General features: G+C 41.9%; 1 protein-coding gene across 8 annotated transcripts in view; it reads right to left on the minus strand.

Moving 5' to 3' along the window:
- DOCK10 (dedicator of cytokinesis 10) overlaps positions 1–20,740 on the minus strand; it is a 241,667-nt gene that overhangs the window by 152,690 nt on the left and 68,237 nt on the right. Inside the window, exon 1 of one of the 8 annotated variants that reach the window (XM_074364400.1) lies at positions 2,154–2,392. The exons of 6 other annotated variants lie outside the window; for them this stretch is intronic. In XM_074364400.1, coding sequence (XP_074220501.1) covers positions 2,154–2,258 — 105 coding nt within the window. In that variant the 5' untranslated portion in view covers positions 2,259–2,392. Of the gene's footprint in view, positions 1–2,153; positions 2,393–20,740 lie in introns of those variants that run through there. One more of the 8 variants, XM_010948872.3, reaches the window with a different exon arrangement.

Genomic DNA, 20,740 nt, shown 5'->3' on the forward strand with positions numbered 1-20,740 from the left:
AGCAATCCCCTACTCAACAGACGAGACAACCTGTGAAAGAAGATATGCATATCTTAGGAAGACCAAAAGCAGGCAACAGAGACAGAGAGTCCCCAGTGCCCGCCACAGAAGAAAGCTAATCACTGTATGAATGATCTTAATTAAATGTGAACACACAGCCACTGAATGCGGTGGGAAAACACCCCATCCTTACTGGCTGATTTTCCTATAGTTCTCAGTAGCAATACCTTCAAATTCAATTAAGATAATTCCTAGAGTGATTAGCTTCATTATATGGGGAAACACCGGGGATTGTCCTCTTGCCAAACCGTGTGTGTGGTCTCTGTAAGATACGCACATTTTTCTCCTTGTGTGTGTGGACTCAGGAAGCAACCCTTAACGGCGGCATACCCTCAGAACTGAAAGGCAGCAGGGAAATTTTGGATGTACATACAAGAAATTACGTTTTTTGGACAGGTCTGAAGGTGAACAAAATCTCAAACCAAACAAGTTTTTCAAACACTTATCCTCTTTAACAAGCTGATGGTAAACAACAGATGAGACTTTGACGGGGCCAGCAGAGAAGACAGAACTGAGCATCCATTTGGGCCAGTGGGGACGGAGAAGTTAGGTTCAGAGCTCTGCACATTCCTGATATGGAACGCTGGGCCTGGGGATGAGGTCAAGGGGCTCATTTACTCGTATCTCCCAGTGGGAGACAAGCATCACTGAGATACTGAGGTAGAAACTGAACACACAACAACACAGTACCAATCCTATGAGCCAGACTGCCAGTAAATTCTACTCCCTTTAAATGACCACCATTCAGAAATATAAAGTATATATATATATATATATATAAAGTACAAAGAGAACCACCATTTCTTGAGATGGAGTATTCTCATACCTGATTTTGGCCTATCTAGGGCTGAGTGAGTATTCATGAATTTAATTATTCATAGTCATTCAGTGACTATTCATTAACAATCATTACATTATCATATATATTTGTCTGTATGTATATATATATATATATACATATATATATAATTTTTAAGCTGCCCTGTTTCTAGATTAGATATATGAACAAAAAGATTATTTACCCCTAGAGCAGTAGTTCTCAACCTGGGAGGTCACTCTCCCTGCCCAAGGGGACACTGGCAATGTTTGGAGACATCTTTGCTTGTCACAGTGGGGAGAGTTTGTCACGAGCACCTACTGGGTAAAGGCCTGGGATGTCATTAAGCACGGTGCAAGGCACAGGACAGTCCCATACAACAAAGAAGTCTCCAGCCCAGAATGGCAGCAGTGCTGAGCTTAAGAACCCTTTGCCTTGAAGAAAAGCAAGCAAAACTTGAACCAGCCAGTAAAATGAACACTCCTGTGAAAAGAGCTCCCAATCCTATTGCTGTAGCCACTTATCAGCTAAAGTGATCCTTCCACATTGCACGTGGATCGCTGACGCACGCTAGCCATCCATACTGACACTCAGCTGTTGGTAGCTCTTATAGATCGCAATCTAGAATTCTGTAATAAGCACACGTTCCCAGAGCTCTCCTTTTGTGTGCAAATAAAAATAAGGTGAAACATTTTTACAGCAAACAAAATCAAATCTTTTTAACCTTCAAAACTGACAAGTTTTTACTCTCTTCTTTGGGTCAGTTACTTAAATACTTATTTACATATCCTTTCCTATTTGGGGTTGCTCTTTCTAAGAATTCTATAACAAATCATGAGTGGTACATGATAAAAATAGAGCAGTAATATTTTTTTAAAAAACACAACTCTATACAAATCATCAATCGGAGTCTTAATTGAGGTGACTGTAGGTTTTTCTTTTAAAAAAAGAATATTCTAGTAATAGTCTAGTAATATTTTGACTAGTTAAATCTTCTATCAACATGTTTTAAAATAATGATGGAAATAATTCCAGTATTCCAAATAGCTTAGTAATGTTTTAGCTGCTTAGAACCTCTTCCAATGTTTTAAAATAATGACAGAAGTAATTACACAATAACAATGTAAGTAAAAGAGGATATTTATGAGCCAAATTGAATATTCTGTTCTAAGACTTTGCCCTTAGCCCATGTTAGAATATCACTCCAGAGCTACTCTTTTTTTTTCTAAGTATTTAAGAAAAGAGGGAAAGCAAGCATCAATGTTCAGATACCTACAGAGCTAAATCTGTGGATTTCTTCTTGATTTTTTCTCCTCATTGTTCGTCTCTTCTTCCAAAATTCACTGGGATCCCGTTTAAAAACCTTTCCTCGGAAGCTCATTGTGTCGCTCTTATTTGAGAGGCAAAATATTTAAAAATATCAATTTCGTGAAGCCTCTTCCTTCTGAAGCTTCACCAGGCCGGGCAAATTTTTCTTCTCTGGTGAAAAGGGAAATGCTCATGCTGTATTCGCATAACTCAACAGAAAGGAAAAGAAAACCGACAAGTTACCGCTTCCTGTGAGTGAGTAACCACCAGCTGTTTAGATACGCTTTTGTGCACGTATTCTCCCTAATCACCTGCCTGAAAGCCAGACAAAAACACAAAATGACTTTGGATGTTTAAGAGAATTGCTCCCAGCTAAATAAACCGTAGGGTGTAAACTCACCCATGGAATCAAATCGAGACTGAGTCAAAGAGCTAATTTGCTGTAGGCTGCCATGCCTATCACTGCAACAGCCGTCTGACCTTGATCACTGGGGCTACATCCCAAAGGTGAACTGTAATCACATACTCGTGTAAAGCAGTTGCTCCCGCGAGCGTAGATTGTGTTAGTGGTCTTTCCAGGGGCAGTGCCCGAGAAGATCACTTGGGCACAAGGGGGAGATGTTAGAATTCTATTTACATTAGTTACCTAAATAAAGAGATGGTGCTTTACTAAGATTGAGTAGAACACATTGACATGGACACCTTCCTTCTCTATGTCAAATAGCTACAAATGGTCAAATAGTTAATTCCCTAAGCTGTACATCAGTACTCCCATTCTATGGGGCTATTTCAAAGTGCACTGCTCCCCTCAAATCCACCCTGATGCTTCTTCCTGTTTTATCTTTCCCATGGCATTTATGTGACACTGCTATGAGTTTTACTTATTTATCTTATTTTTTGATCTGTCTTCCTCCACTGGAATCTATGCCACAGGAGTGGGGGATTTTCTTTGCTTCATTCACTGTGCCTTCAGTGATCAGAACCATGCCTGGCTCCCAGAAGATTCTAATATATAATCATTTAATAGAAGAATAAATGAGGGGCTTACATTTATTGTGCTTAACAATCAACCCTGTCTCATATGAATATTGTGCTCTGAAATATTAGCTATTGGTAAGAATTTATAAATAAACGTAGAATACAAGACAGGTCAATTTTTTCCTACTAGGTGTGTGCAACAGAAATATTTGGAGGCCACAGAAATAACTGATTAAACATTAGGAAGATTGCTTCTAAAAATTATTGTTGTGTGAGACAGTCATTCAGCCTCCTTAAGAGTTTGTTTCTTCACCTGCAGGATGGACCTACTCAGTGGGGTACCCATCAGTTTGATGCAGGTGCTAAAGGAAGCACCGTGCCAATTAACAAGAAGGTTAAAGGAATACTTCCATTGAGGACTGATCTCCATGACCACCGAGACAGAAGGTCCTACCAACTCTCCTTGGAGGTGAGTCCTGAGTAGGATGCGAACCACCCACTCTTACGTCAGGGAGTCAGTTTCGCAGGCACCTGTCAGGGGCATCTCTGTGCAGAGAACAGTATGATGTGTGATGTGGACGCAAACAAGAAACTTAACCAGGAGAGCAATTTCCATGCAAAAGGTCCTCAGTATTCTAGAAGTTTTGAACCTTAAGAAGGAAAAATAACAAGGCTATTTCACACACGTCCTAGTGGAAAGGAGGACTCAGGGTACAGATGGAAACGGGGAGAGTGAAAAGAGGAGGAGAATAATGAATAAACACATGAGCTGTGGGTTTGGTGCTTCCATTTCTGAGATGCCTTTAGCATCGTGGTGACCACTCCAGCTTCCCAGAGCTTCCCAAATAACCCAAACAACCATTCCCCCCCACCCCTTTTGAAGGTTTCATGAATGCCTTGTCCAAGGGCTAAGGGGACTCAGACTGTGCATCCTTGGCACTTTGGATGCCTCTTCGTCCTTTTTTTTTTTTTTTTTTTTTTTTTTGGTCATAAAGTGGATAAGACATCCTTATCTCACCCTGAGAAGCCACTTCTGCAAACACTGTTCTGATTCTGTAATGAAGGTGCTGATCCTCAGGGAAGCTCTCACTTAACCAGCGAGTTCCAACAAGGCACTAGACAGATGCTCTCTGCTTATTTAATAAGCCTCATTATTACTATTTAATATGGAACAAGTCTTCCTCTTTATTATGATTGCCTTCTCCTGACATAGGCCATCCCAAATATCATTGATTTCCCCAATAATAACCAGAGTTACTTGGAGTGCACACAGACACCAGATTCCAGCCACGTGTGTGCCTTGACTTTGTCAGGCAGCAATTTGTGCCAGACAGCTAAAAAAGACACTGCTCATTCCTCGCTGAAGTATGGAGACTGAGGAAGCTTCTTCCAGAAACTCTGAGAAAAACAGCAAGATGCTAGAAAAACAACAGCTGAGGAGGTAAACTATACTGTTATTCTGTAATTGGTTTAAGTAGACATCCAAGGACTCCACAGAGCAGGAGCCTTTCAGAGCCATGGTCCTTGGACATTAGGCAATCTCACCGTCTGCTTTCACTCTAAACAGACTGCACCCTCTGAGCGACCCTCTGGCATCTGTCAGATGAGCAGGTACCTGATAGCACATGCAGAAGTTTCACAGTTAACTTTTTTCCTTCTATGATATTAGGTGAGGTCACCTCTGGGTCACCTGGTTTCCCGAGGTAAGGTTATGCTAATATTTTAATAGCTAGATCTTGGATCATGGGGCTATTTGAGAATCTAGTACAAACTATACTCACGCACCAGAAAAATGTAAGGACTCAGAAAATGTGTGTGCACGGTCGGGGGGGTCACAGATCTCTGAAGTCCATCTGTGGACCCTCTTATTCATGTCACCTTAAGTCCCCAACTCAGGGTCTGAAAAGATAGGAATGTCGTTTTATAACGAAATACTTAACAGTCTTGAGAAACTCGCAAGCAACTTCCTCTCTTTCGAATATTTGTGTCTCCTCTCTCTATTCCGCTTTAGGCGTCACAGTTCTTTATCCTGAAGCCCCGACTTCTGCAATGTGGGGATGACTCATTTCTCCCTTTGCTGAGCTGTTGACTGCAGCTGCCTTAAATACTGGCTCAAGAAGGCAGCATGGAGGGACGTCAGATAGACATAACCTACAGTGGCTGCAAAGGAGGGGACAATCCAGTAGCATGGAGTCTGGGGTTCCATGGATGGTCCTGTTGGGGACCTCTTCCTTGATTTTAGACCAGGTCTCTTTCTCTAACATTCTGGGGTACCCTGCATCATTCCAATAAATTCCTTGTCTGTTTCAGTTCAGGCCCGTGTTGGCAATCAAGGAACCTAACTAGGACAATGGGCAGGGATGGGCAATAAAGAGAAATATGAGATTAGCTGGCTCAACCACAAGGAGTCACTGTCAAGTTCATTAGTAAAGAAATCTAGTACCAATCACTGATCAAAATTAATTAAGTTCTATACTCAAGGCATTGCTGGGCTTCATGAGAAATGTGTAACACCCGTCCTGGCCTTGAGAAGCTTGTACCTGACAGTGGAGTTCACTCAAGTTTAAAGGAGACTGGGAAAGCTTTACAGTAAAGACAGAACCTAAGGGCAGGGGGCTTTGAATATTAGGTGGGGGTCAAATAGATAGGAGAGGGGTAAAGGATGCTTGAGGAAAGGGAAGTGCAGCTTAGAGAAGGCATAAGATAGAACGGTTAAAGCCAGGGGATCTGGAATCAGCTTAGGTTCAAGTCCTGGGTCCCCCAATTCCTAACTGTATATCCTTCAGCAAATCACTCACCCTCCCCAGGCCTCAGTTTTCTCATCTGTAAAATAGGGATAGCATAGTAGCTACATCATAAAGTTTTTACGAGGATAAATGAGATGACACTCTTAACGATTTCAACACATTGCCTGATCCATAGTAAGCATAATTATTAGCTATCATGAAAACTAAGAGGCAGGCCAAGAAAAAATATTTAAGAAAAGTAGGAAGTCCAGCCTGTCTACAGTCAAGGGTTGAGGAGGAGAGGAGAAGTAGAAACAATTGAAAATAGAAGCCGAGGCCAGTTCATGGAAGGATTTGAATGACAAGATAATGAAGATTCTCCACTGTATCCTGAAAGCCACGGGAAACCACTGCACAACTGAAGACTTTTCGAACTGCAATTAAAATTGTGCCTTTGGAAGCTTCATTTGGTAATTATTCATAGGCTAGATTTTGGGGAATATGATCAAAAGGCAATCTGTATTAAAGCAGGTATTAACAGACAGTGGTGGAGGGCAGAAAAGCTGCCATCAGGAACATAACCATAGATTTCACAGATGAAGATCAGTCAGTGAAATGGAAAATGAATGACGGCTGAAATTTATCAAGCAAGTACCAGGTGCTGGCTGCTGATCTAAATGTTTATAGTGGCTTATTTAAATCATGCAACAATGCTGTGAGGTGGAGATCATCATCATCATCATCATCATCATCATCATCATCATCATCATCATCACCACTCAGTTTTACAGAGGAAGGCAGTTGCATCCTGAGAAGTTAAACAATTGGCCCAAGGTCCCAAAACAAGTCAAGCAGCGTAGCTGGGATTTAAACCCAGGCAGTCCAGCTTCAGAGCCCATGCTGCTAACCAGAAGAGAGGTCCAAAATGCCAGCGGGTTTCTGCGTTTGGCCATCAGGGGGATGGGTGATACGACCGAAAGACACAGGGCAGTAAGAAGACAAGACTTCTTTTTCTACTCATGATGATTTAGACATGTTGATGTCAGATCAAGAAGACAGAAAAATGGGCATTTTTAGTACCATTGTTTTACACGTGCCTGGAACTCGGGAAGGAGTCAGGACTCAAGATGTGAAACTGAAAGTCATTGAAAGAGTTAAAATTGAAAGTCTAAAAGTGAACTGAATTTTTGGAGAACAAAGTAGCATAGAACTGAGAACACAATCTTGAAATTCTTTTACATATGATAAACAGAAGGCAATTTAGGAAACTGAGAAGGTACAGAGATATGGGGGAAGACTACCAGGACAGTGTGGTGTCCTGATGCACTGAGGAGGGGAGTTTAAGGAAAGTGACACATGGCATCCGGGCAGAGATGGATGTAGGACCCAAGAATGTCCAAAAAGATCCAGTGTGTGAAGTAAGCAAGATGAAAACTAAGGACATTGCAGTCTTAGACCCAGACAGATCTATATTTGAATCCTCTTCAGCTATCTATTAGATAACCTCAGCAAGTTACTTGACCTCTGTCTGCCTATTTCTTACATATACAATGAAGCAATTAGTATACAGCTTACAAGATTGTCATGAAATAATATATTACTGCCTAACAATGAGGAAAAATACATATATGTGCATATATGACTAAGATTCCCATGTATGTAAACTATTCTTTATTGAATATGATTGGTATTTATCAGGTCTACCTAGATATGTATTTATGTATAGACACACCTATGTATGCATATGGATGTACATACAAGATACACAAATTCTTATATACATATTCAAAGTCTGGACCCCATGATGTCCAGACAGAGAAACTAGGTTTGCGATTTTCAACAGATAAGCATCTGGGTTTATGTTTAGAATGTAATTAAGAGGACAAATCTTAACCATGTTTTAGAAGAAATAGGAATTTGAATGCTAAGATATCAGAAATTTGAGAAAAAGTTCTGGTAGTCTGTATCAGATTTCCACTGCTGCTGTAACAGATTACCATGCGTTTATAGCTTAAATCAACACCCACTATTTTCTCATAGGTTTTGTGGGTGGGAAATCCGGATACAACACAGCTCAGCCAATTCTCGGCTTAGAACCTCACAAGGCTGAAATTCGAGTGTCAGCAGGGTGGTGTCCCTTTCTGGAGACTCTAGAAGAGAATCTGGTGCCAGGCTAAGTCAGGTTGTTGGCAGAATTTAATTACTTGCAGTTGTAGGACCGAGGTCCCAGTTTCCCGCTTTCTGTCAGCCAAGGTCACTGTCAGCTCCTGGAGGCCACCTGCATTCTCTGGCTCATGATCTTTTTCTAAGCCAGAAATGATGGGATGAATCCTTCTTACACTCTGACTCTCTCTGACTTTTCCTTTTGCTTCCTCTCTCCTAAACATCTCTTCTCTGCATCTTTCTACTCTAGCTGGAGAAAAGTGTTGCCTATTAAGATAGCCTCATGTGATTAGATTGGTTCCACATGGATAATCCAGGTTAATTTCTCTATTTTAAGGCCACCTGATAAGTAACCTTAATTGACATCCGTAAAGTCCCTTCACAGCAGTACAAAGATGAGTGTTTCATTGAACAATCAGAGAGTCTTGGTGGTGGGGGAGATGTAGCTTTAGAAAATTGTCTCTCGCACAGTCTTATTCTGGATCACAACCTGGTTTTTGCACTTATATCTTAAAAACAACGTTAACATCAAGAATGTTCTGAGAAGGTGTAGGTGAGGACAGTACTTGGACTTTAAATGCCATTTTGGCTGAACAGTGAGGTGGGTGCAGGCTGCAGTGGAGCTGAGACGTGAGTGAGAGGAAATAGACATTCGGCTTATAGGTCATTTCCTGGAAAAAAACTGGCAGTGAAATAAAGGTGAGAAAGAGAACGACAGTTGCGGGGAGAGAGAGCAGAACCAAAAAGATGAATTTGGAAGATGAATATTGGTGGAGAAGTAATCAAATATATAAACACAGAAAACAAAGGCACTACACTGAAGGCAACAAGCTATGAGGTCATCTCTAAAACATTCATATTTGTGTTTGCACTGTATTTGAACAGACTGTACAAGTGACAAATGACAGCCTCGTGGAAACTAAGAAAGCGGAGGACAGAAACTTTCATTTCCTTGACAATGCATCTGAACCAGCTTGATAAAAATTACCCAGAAAGCACCCTCAGGAATGCAGAGTAACTGAAAACTTGGTGGTTAAGACTTAGACAGCCACACATGATGTCAGACCTGAATCCACCACGCGAAATTGAGCAACTGGTAAAGCACTTCCCATTCATTTCCACCTGCTTTCTCTACTAGCTTCTCATCCATCTTACCTTTATTCTAACTTACTTGACCCGAGGAGCCTGTCAGCATGTACTGTGATTCCTACTTCATTGTGAGAGAATGTTTAGGTAACTCGTTTTACTACATTTTTCTCTTCCATTTCCAAGAGATTTTCCCTGTGCCTGGGGATTTGGGTGCTTCACAGCCTTTCTCTCATTGGACAAAACAAGGCTGGTCCACGGTCATCCCCAGGTTCTGCTCCGCCCTGCCTACCTTGTTTAAAGGAGTCCAGCAGCAGCAGCCATTTCCTCCCTCACTGTGGTCCCTCCTGAGCCGGCCCCAGGCAGAAGTGCTCTTTAAGCTCCCCGTCCTCAGGCTCACGACTTCCACGACAAAGGTCAAGACTGAATGGCTCAGAGTTACTGATCAGAGAGCCCTAGCTATCTCAGGGGAGTTGAAATGAACACAGCAAAACCTTATGTTTCTAAGTGTAGGGCTTTCCGTGGGCAACATCTGTGGAACATGGCAGTTTTTGTCTGCTAATCTCAAATCCAAATAGCATTCGTTTTAATGGGAAATATTCAGAAATTTCACAGAAAATTGAGTCGTTCAGCATGGACTGCACTGAGGGAGAACTCAGACAGGCTAAAAATAGAAACAGATTGCAGTTGTGGGGGGGTGCTGCGTGTGTGATGTGTGTGTTTGGGGTGTGTGTGTGCATGTGCATAACATAAATGATTTTTACTGTGTTAAAATAACAGAGTAGTCCATTCATGGCCCTCCAAACATGCATTAAGTTGTAGTGATATTTGTTTATTTTATTGAACTTAAATAGGTCTTAGGAGGTGAGAATTCCCACTTAATCAGGATTTCATGGGAGTGAGAGGGATCAAGAACACATCTTACAGTTTAGTGAGCACATCTTTGAATCCAACAGCAATCGATGAAGTGATTTTAGTTTTATCTTTTCAATCGTGGACTTTATCTCTGGTCACAGCATTCCACCAGGAAAAATATTAAGGCTGAGAGATACTCATATATCTTACCAATATCTTGCAATATTTAGGAAGTGAGGAACACTGATTTTAATTTTACCCTTTTCTCAACTTCCTGATGAGTATTTAGGAATTTATCACCCATGTTGAAGTTTTTTCTGATTTACAGTAAAGGCTTCCAGCTACCCTCAAGAAGTCAGCTTTAGCTCGAGCTCGTGCAAAATGGGGAAACTCCACGGAGCAAGAATTCATACTTACAGAAACCACACTTTAACTCACACCCCCATGCCACCAAACTCAGGGCCCGAGCCTGACAACATGACAACAACAACAAACATACCACAGCTACTCTGTGATTTTCTAAGCATATGTTTCATACAAATAACACACCCTGGGTTGTTAATGCTCTTTAAAAAGTCGTGCAGCTAATTCCTCACCTAGAATATAATGTTCTTTTTCCACTAAAAGCATCATCAACCCCAAAGCAAGGTATTTTTTCCCTGGACTATTAATCCTCTGTCTTTTAAAGAAGACTGAAAGCATTCTGGGTCTTGGCAGATAATTTCTCTCGCCAGTGGTCAGGTGAAGGCACACAAATGGGGGTTGAGGGTCTGAATCAATACCATTATCATTGATCTTCTTGGGACCATCACCCAACAGACATTTCCCCCTGGAGACGTAGGCATTCTCTCTGCTGGCTGGCTTGATCCCACGCCAGCCTCCCACTGTTGGCAAAGTTAACTACAGACCAGAGTTATTTCTTTTAAAATAAAACAAGCGCCCCCAAATTGCCCTCCTGTAGTCTTTCGAATTGCTAATCACCTTGCTTTCAATATAAATGTCAGCCCATGTTGAATAATTACCCTGAAAACCACGTGTTTTATGGAGAAGTCAAGGTCTTTCCAAATCCACGAAGCTCCAAGGGAAAAACTAGCTGATTTATATAACATCAACATCACATATGTTCCATCCTTGTGGTAGTCTTGTTCTGTCTTTACCAAGGGAGAGCAATAAAGCATTCTTACCTAAGCAATTTTGATGGGAAACAAATTGTCACGTCAGTGCCAAACCTTGAGCCTGCAAGCAACCAGCTGCTCAGCACGAGGACTGTTTGCTAGTGGATCTGACTGACAGTCGAGCTGCAATTTCTGCAACCAGTCTGCCCCCCAAGAACATTTCTTTAATGATGGTCATGATGCATTCATATCCTTTAAGGCCTCTACTGGGAGGAGGCGAAGCTAATCTAATACTTTGAGTGTCTAATTTAAGTGTTTAATGCCTTGCATTGTAGAAATTGGAGAATAATGAAAGGGTCTTGACTTTTCCATCAAAGGCTTCTTTGTGTTCTGCAGAGAATTAATTGCTGGGTTTTCTTTCTTTAGCTGTGCGCACTGCAGTAAATTCTTGACCTTTTGACACACACAGTAGCTCCCCAGGGTCCCCAGTGAAAGGACAAACTGACTTCTCGCTGTCTGTTCAGCACCTCGCCAGGTGGACAAAAGGACGAAAACAACAGGAAAATAAAGATTGGCTAGTTCTGAAAAGGGCACCAGTATCTCTCTAAAACCTGGTTTATGAGACTCGGTACACGTGCGAGAGGCTCTGACTCTGTGCCAAACATGTCTTGGTCCTGATCCAGTGCTGGGTATCAAAGGATTAAGACAGAGCACCCACGCACAGTCCATGTGCAGAGGTCGTGATACACACAAAACATCCCTAGAAATACAAGACGGTGGAAACTAAGTGTCGAATGAAGACTATGAGTAAAGAACACAAGGTAGAGGTCAAGGAGGACTTCGCACAGGCATGGAGACCTGAGTCCAGGCTGAATAATAATGGGAAGACTTTGAAAGAAGCCTTTATAATTTATAAGAACCCCCAAAGCAGGCACTCTCCAACGTGTGCAAGAATCTCATGGGAAGGTTGTTAAAACCACGGGTTCCTGCGTGCATCAAGGAAGTCAGGAGGTCTGACAGAAGGTCCGAGAATCTGGCTCTATAACAAACAGCCTCGTGATTCATTTGAAGATGCTACAGAGACCACACCCGGAGAAACAAGGACCAGAAGCTGGTTCACCCAATAGTTTTCTTAGCCAGAAAAATCATATAACAGTTTCCAATGGGGCACTACTCCCAGCACAAAAACTTTTTTTGTCACTAACCTGAGATCTTATTTATAAAATCAAATATTCTCTTTCTCTTAGGTATACTCCAAGAGGCAGAATTAACTAACCAGCTACGCCACCCAAAATGTTCGGGGGACGGAGGAGAAAACCCTGGAGTGTAACCAGCCATTGAAAACGACCTCAGACGGGCCCCATCCATCCTTCAATTTTACTTCATTTCCTCCTCCTTGGCCATTTCTCTGCTTGGACTTCTGTCACCCTGGTCATACTGGTCTCTCGGTTACTGGCTAAATCGGGTTTTCTCTAACTTAGCACTAGTGACGTTTGGAGCCAGATCATTCCTTTTTATAGGGGGTTGTCCTAGTGTGTTGCAGGTGTTTAGCAGCATCCCTGGCTGGCCCCACCCACTAGATGCCAGTAACACCCCATCTCCCTGCTGTACCAGCCAACAATGTCTTCAGACACTGTTAAGTGTCCTCTGGAGGGAGGGGGGAGAAGGGGGAAAATCTGAAAATCTCTGGTGCAATCCTCATGCAAATTATTCTGCCTCAGTACTGTTTTGTTGGTGGCTTTTAGGCCCAGAGACCTCCTGGAAGATGATGGATACCTCTCTTTAGACCAGGATTAGCTCCTCTTGAAAGCTAAGTTGAGAGTCAGTTGCTTGGAAGAACCCCAGGGCCACTGGCCTTCAAGTCAGTCCCCTCTGTCACTTCTCTATATGCCTCAAAATCCCACTATCAGAATGAGTCTATGCGTCTGGGTTCCTGTTTCAGTTCTGGAATGTCCCTAATAAAGTCCGGCTATCACTTGACTGGAAAAGATCCGAAGCCATTAAATCTTCAGTAACTTAGCATGATACATCACTAGAGGCAAGCCGGCCACCAAGGCAAAGCCCCAAGAAGTTGGAGATGAAAACAGGCATTTTAACGGCGTGGAAGATAAAGCCGGGAGTGGCACTGGCCACTGTGGGCGAGATCACTGTGCTGGAGTCAGTCGCCCTGTGCTGGATTCCTGGCCTTCCCAATTACTTGCTGGGGGGTCTCTGGACGAGTTACTCAACCTCTCTGAACTCGAGCTTTTCATCTGTAAAATGAGGAGAACCCCAGCACCTGCCTCACTGAGTGCTGCGAGGCTTAATAAGAGAATATTTGCTGAATATTTAGCACACTGCTTGGAGAATAATAAAATGCACATTTTATTTTCATGCTGGATGTTAACTCTCAGTTGGGCTGCGCTGAGCAGTGGTCTCAAGCTGGGCTGTGTGGACTCAGGGGTGCAGATGGTCCCAGGGGTTCAAGCCCTGAGCACCAGGAGGTGGGAGCAACGGCACAAGCAGGGACTAGCTGCTCTGAAAGTGGCAGTGGAAAGGAAAGGACAGTTCAAAAATGGATAGGTTCATTTTCAAATTCCCACTGTGCACAAACTGCAAAGGCTTCCAAGGCTTCCAATGATCCCATTTCTGTCCTCTCCCTTCATCCTGCACAAAAGACCCCGATGCCAGGGAAGTTAAGAAAGCCAAGATTTAACCAATATCATATGCTTTTTTTCCTCTTTTCATGGTTACTTTTCTGCCTAAGACTGTCAATTGCCAGGGCAAGAAACAGTCCTGTCTTTATGTCTGAACTGTGCTGGGTCCTTTGCTGGCATGTGACAAATACCAACACTGTAATTACCAATTTGGTGTTGTGACCAGGAGAAAAGGGCACTGCACTTTCTTTTTTTCTTTCTTTTCCTTCTTTTTAGAACTTTCCAAGGCCACAGTAAGGTATTAAAGTACACTGACAAGGAGATATTTAATCTGACTTTGCTCCGGTGTGCAAGGATGTCACAGATTGGGAGGTCCGTGCCCTAGACTGCATCATAAGATCTTTGGCAGCATTTAAAACTGGCCTCCTGCTTGCTTTCATTGGCATTCAGGGTTACAGTCTCAGAAAACAGTTGTGAATTTGTGTTCACTTCTTATCTCTCTGTGCCCAGAACTACTGGGTGGAGACTGCCATTGGGATGTCGTTTCTTTTTCCCTTCTAGGTGGAGTGCATCTGTGTTCCTACTGAGAAGAGCATCAGATAGTGGTCAGGAGGCCGGTAGTCAAAAATCAGTCCACTCACTGATGATCTGAGCAACCTTGGGCAAAGCAGTAAACCTCTCTGGACCTCTTCGATCTAAAGCCTTTTTCATTTTCAGATAGTCTAAGACTGGGCTGAGAAAATAAAGCTTTGTGTCTGCTTTATTTTAATGTCAAGTGCCAACTGGAAACGAAAGACAATGTGTAGTCAGACCGCCTCTGTCTGCACCCCAAGTCCGTACAGTACACCCCAAAACACTACCTGTCCCTCGCTCCGTTTCCAGCTAGATTTCATTTCAGAAGCAAATAGCCATCTCACGAGATGACATGGTCCTTAATATGGTCCGTAAACGGAGGATTGAAAAGAATTTTCACTTTTTTTTCACACCCACTCGTTTTACTGATAGTCTTTGATCTTCTGATGGGGACATCTTCTCCAGCCCTTCATCTTCCAGAGCACGTAAACAAGGGCCCTGACCACACCTGGAGTAGAAAGACTCTTTTCTCTTGAGCCTTGAGAAGAATGACAGGAAGCCATGACTGATACCAAAGGCCGCCGCAGATCTGCACATGACAGCCCCGGGGGGCCCTCCTCCTTCCCGAGCTCGCGAGGGCCTGCTGGTGAGTCTGCCTCTGCCTGATGCGCTACCTCCCGCCTTCGCTCTTTATTCCCCTTGATTTAGCTAAAGCCGTTTTCTGTCTGTAACCATATAATTTTTGCAACCATTTATTTACTCTGAAAATGGGTGCAGATATTGTGCTAAGTATTTAGGGAAATCAGAAAAATGAAATAACTTCTTTGCCTTCACAGAGCTGAGAGGCCGATGATCCGGCACTTGGGTAATGGGAGGTTTGCGTTAGAAAGCCTGAAAAAAAAAATCACACAGAGAAAAACATCTTATTTTTCCCCCCAAATATTCTGTTAAGTGCTCAAACCCAAACAAACCAACGAAAAGCTCATTGCCTTTCCTTCCAAATACTGTTCCATCCGACCTTATCATCACCCTAAGAACACCATTTCATAGTTGATAAAACTGGAGACCGGACACTCCTCATCTGTTTCCCTTATCTGCCCTCTGCATAGCCAGCCCATCATCAAGTCTAGTGATTACCCATGTTCTCTTAATCAGCAGCTCACTGCAGCCATCTTCCCGTCTACTGCCAGGTCTGACCCTGTCATTCCCCAGCTCAGAAGCCTTAAACGGTGTCCCTTTTGTCCATATTAGCATTTCCCAAGCTGTGCTCTAGAACTTCAAGGTGCGTGGGCCAGTGTCCCAGACAGAAGATAGTCAATGTCAAATGAACTTGAGAAACAGTGGACGGAACAAAGCTAAACTGGCTTCCTCACTGAAGAGCTCTCAGAGGTTTGAAACACGTAACGTGACTGTGTATAAAACAGGTAAACAACAAGGACCTTCTGTACAGCACAGGGAACTAGACTCATTTTCTTGTAATAACATATAATGGAAAATAATCTGAAAAGAAAAAAGAAAAAATATATATGTATGTATATGCATAACTGAATCACTGTGCTGTACACCTGAAACTAACATTGTAAATCAGGTACACTTCAATAAAAACTAAAAAAAAAAAAAAAAAAAGTGCAATGTGAATCTCTTAAGAAGTGTGTGTGTACTAGGCAATATTTCCCACTCTGATTTTTGCACAGAAGCATTTTCTTACAAAGCACTTATTATTCTGCGTCACGTAGTCTGGGAAATGGTCTCTGCATCCAGCACACTTGAGGTAGGATTTAAAGCACCTGGGAAAACGATGATGACAGGGGCACCTTTTCTGGGGTGGAGGGAAATGGCAGGAGTTTCCGTGAGGAATCAGGATGGTCTAAATGAGGGCAGCTGCTGGGTCGCACTGGTGCTAAAACGAAGAGACAGTGACATGGTGGCTGGTTGCTTCAGGGTAAGGCTTCTGCACCGTTTCCAGTTTGGGCTCTCTTCCTTCCCCGGAGTGAGCACCAGCCCAGTCGCCTGTTTCCCTCAGCAGTGACTGCTCTCAGCCATGTAATCAAGATACTTGTGCCCATCAGAGAAACACATAACTTAAATAAACATTTAAAACAATTTGCTTAAACTGGACAAAAGGTAACATCTATCTAGGTACATGGCTCTGAGTTTACTGAGCCTCTGTGAAATCTCAGTCTAACAGGATAAGGCAGGGGCAGATTTTCATGGCTGTGTACTAAGCTCTGACTAAGCACTGGAGTCAGCATGGAGAGTAATTCACGACCCAGTTAAGGTGAAAATATGGGACATCTGAATCCTCCCTCCAGCCCCGCCCTCCGCCTCTTCCCTTCAACAGGTGGTGCTATCTCTAGTCTGGTTTGTAAACAGATTTTTAAAAGGATTTGTTGCATTTGATGCATTAGGATCCACATCTTCTACTTGCACTATGTTGCTAAAAATTACATTAAGTGTCAGATATTTATTACCACATTCCCCTCTTATTGTTTTACAGTCAAGAAAGGACAGCCTGATTGTTATTATTCAATTATACCTGTGGAAATCTTTCTGAATTAGGAGTTACAGGGCACAATGTCTTGAAGTCAAAATATAATCTCCAGCCCTACATGGACATTAACATCAAGATCATTTTCCATTCATACGAGTCACACATATTGCAACATATTACAGGCAGTGTTCTCACTGGCTCCTTGAAGTTGGAACTGTGAATTAAAGTGAAACTCATAAAAATTTTCAAGAGAATGACAATCAGGCAGCGTATGACTCAACTTGGTCCCACAATCGTGTTTGCCTGCCAATAGTGTTTCAAAATATTTGAATTAGTTGCCAGCATTTAAAAATGGAGAGATTTTACATAAAAGCCCTGGTTATTTGCTTCTCTTGGAAAATTCAAGATCTGATCAGACTAATACTCCCTTCTGATATTGGAAAAATTGCCCAAGTGGAGCAGTAGCCATACCCCTTGGATGGGCTGTGGGTGCTTTAGTTTGCTCTGCTCCCCACCACTCCCACCTGTCTCCCCATCCAGCCTGATTCACTTGTTCCCTGTAAGGCCTGCAGGCATTTGAGTTTGGAACCTCTGACTTCAAGTCACATTTAAGATTATGATTTTTAGTAAAACTATTATAACTAGGAATCTGCTCTAAGCCTAACTTGCTCCCTCTACATTAAACAACAAGCCTAAAGATTCCTACTGCCAGTATATTTGTAGTTCATCCAGGTGTACACCATATCCCTTATTCACTTCTAAGAACTCCCCATAGGGGAATAACGCACCAATATCTTGAATGTAGTACTAAAATCGTGTTTTGGTTCTAACATTCCCGCCAGAACACCCCTTCCTTGAATGTATGGAACAAGAGCATATTTCTGGCATTGATTAAGCCGTAGAAAGCATTACAGTGCACTAAATTTCTTCTTTAGTTTTTCAAGATAAAAACTATTCTAGAGCAGTCAGCTCAAGGGAGAAATTGGCATGGCAATTAATGGCATGGTCCAACATCTCTTCATGTAAGTGATGGGAACACAGTGCTAAACAAAACCTCAAAGAAGTGATAAAAATATTTATTTTAAAGAGGAAGCAAACATTTTTAAGTAGTAATTTCATATTAACAATGAAAGAAAGATAACTTTGATATGAATGGTTATCATGATACTAAATTATTTATATGTAAGTTTAAAATTATTTCCACCATACATTTTGAGGAATATATCCCATATCTGAACAAGAAACTCAGCACTTAAGTTGATCATTTTCCTTGTTCCGTAAAATAAGGACAACAGATTATAAATAATCTTGAAAACACCTGATAGCTCTAAAACTCTATTATGTTCTGAGAGTGCAGCTATGAAAGCTTAATGAACGTTCTTATTTATTCTCTACATTTATCCTTGGAAAACTAAGAGAATATTATTCTCCTTTCTTCTTATTGGTCCCTGTGTTGGTAATCACGTAAGTCATGACGAAAGACCACATGAGCCTCTGAAATAATTTAATGGCTTCATGGTTCTCTTTCCAGATACACTATGGTTGTAATTTGCTTACACTTTGAAAGATGATCAAGAGCTGATTCTGCCCAACCTCATGGTCTCCAACAACAAGTCAGTTGTACTGACATTTCCCCATACTGATCCCAGAAGAGATCACCTAGTAATGGATTTATCCCAGAAATCCTCGTCCAAAGCACCAATGCCATTTTCTCGGCTATTCCGCCATTTCTACAGACATGGTTTCCTTGCTGGGATGGCTGAGGTCAGCCAGTGAATCACCCTCTCTGCCTCTATCCAGTCTCCCAGTGGCATACCTTTCTGTTCTCAGCATTAAGCTATACGACTTTAAATTGTCCTAGGAGTGTAATCCAAATGTGATGTCAAGACTTTTTTTTTTTTTTGCTGACATCTTTTGTATTAAATGACAAATGCCAATTGCCTAGCCTCACTGTTCCAATAATCATTTGGACTGTAAACCAAATTCTGCCCTCTGTTAAAAAAAAATGCATAAAAAAATAGAATCATGGAAAAGGTGAAGGCTGTCAATAGGAACCTGGCATTGCTCCCAGCTTTGCTCAAACCGTGAAAGACAAGAAATTGAACATTCTGAGTTAGTGGAACGTAGAATGGGAAATTTGTAGCTCAAAAACAACTGCGATAATGATACGAGGGACTGAGAAGGGGGAAAGTCAGTTATAATGAATTTCTGAAATTGTCCAGTGCAGGTTCCAGCCCATTGTCCCCAAGTTATTTTGATATATCATTAGCAGTGGACAATTAGCAACTTCCCGGGCTTGGATTTAATCCTTCCACTATAAAATTTAATAAGGTTGGTCTTACAGGTAGGGAGCATAGTCACTCCTTTGTGGGTTAACTCAGGGAAAGACTATTTGGTTCTGGAAGATATCTGAAGTGCCTTCATTCAAAACCGTTGTTTCATAATGCCTGGGAAGCAGGGTTTAATATGCAGATAAGTGCAGAGGGATAATATAATATTCATATCCATCGCAGAGCAGAGCAAAGTAGGACAGAAAAGTTCAAGGAGGGAAAGAGGCACTTGAGATGTCTCTGTGGTTGGTGTGAGATCCCACCGGATGAGCATCAGGGACATAGAGATTATTTGGTCTGAAATCCTCATGCTTCTGTAATTTGGTATGATATCCAAAGAGCCATTTTCTACATATTACATTTTCAAAATATCTATTTAAAATTCTCTATCTGAGAGATGGACTACAATGCAGGATGCAGAGGGTTAGAACACATTACACCCCTTGTGGGAACTTCCCTCTTGTGGTGAAATTTAGAAGACTCTCTGTGTTTAAACGGATGTTATAAAGGAATACACCATAGAATTTAAAGTGAATTTAAAAACTCTTCAAATGATTAGCTGCTATAAAAATAAAAGCCATTCGATACCCAGTCAAAATTTAATGTCACTCGTTTTCTAAATGCAAATGATTCTTCAATACAGCTTGGTCTTTAAACCAAAGCTGTTTGAAATAGATACCAACTGATTCACCAATAATTCCTTCTTAAGGGCTTAAAGAAGCGCAGGAGCCAAGGGACCGGGAATAAAACCACAATTATTCCACAGGGTTAAATCTTGGCCTTTAACTATTTCTAAGAAAATGTGATTACCAGTCTTGAATATCGTCAACAAATTAATAAGGTTTACACTTTTCCTTTAGTTCCTCCAAAAAAAGCAGAACTCCCTTCCCTTCATTATATATATATTTTTCTTCTCCTCTTCTTCTTTAGAAGGGATTATCAATCTAATAAGAACTCATGCTTTATGGACACAAGGCTAGGAAAAGGAAGAATGCAGAATTGTGAAAGGTAGAGACATAGGGCAGCATTGCCCACTTACACAGCCAAGTTACTTCTCGTGTGGATGCTCACAGCAAAAATGCTTCTCTTTGGTGGGTTATGTCAATATCACTACATCAGATAGAGACCCTCTTATGGTAGAAGATGAGAATCCTTATTAATCAGCTTTTTAATTGCTTAAAAAAATATTAGTAAGGATTAGGTTGATTTTAAAAAAACAGCTCTTTTCAGGAACTGATGATGTGCATTTCCCCCCAAATAATCATTCAACCTTTTAAATGCATGGAATGAAGGACCTAGTCAATGACAAGTGCTTTAACTTCACAGCATGTGCCAAGTTTAAGGAGATCAAGTCAGAATCCTGAAAGGGCCCAAGTTTCAGGCGGTGCAGGAGCTGGGTCAGAGCCTGGAATGCAGGAAGTATTCAGTAAATGTTTGCTGACTGCCTGCCCCACAATAGGCATTGCTTGTCACCCTTCTACGGCAAGGTCAAAGTTCAGACACAAGACCGGTCTGTAACTTACTTCTCTGCCCTCACCACCCGGTATGAGTCTGTATATAGCCCCCAATCCAGCCCTTCAAGGATGGACTTCTGCTCCCTTA

The sequence above is a fragment of the Camelus bactrianus genome, chromosome 5 (genome assembly GCF_048773025.1).
Source record: "Camelus bactrianus isolate YW-2024 breed Bactrian camel chromosome 5, ASM4877302v1, whole genome shotgun sequence".
NCBI lineage: Eukaryota > Metazoa > Chordata > Mammalia > Artiodactyla > Camelidae > Camelus > Camelus bactrianus.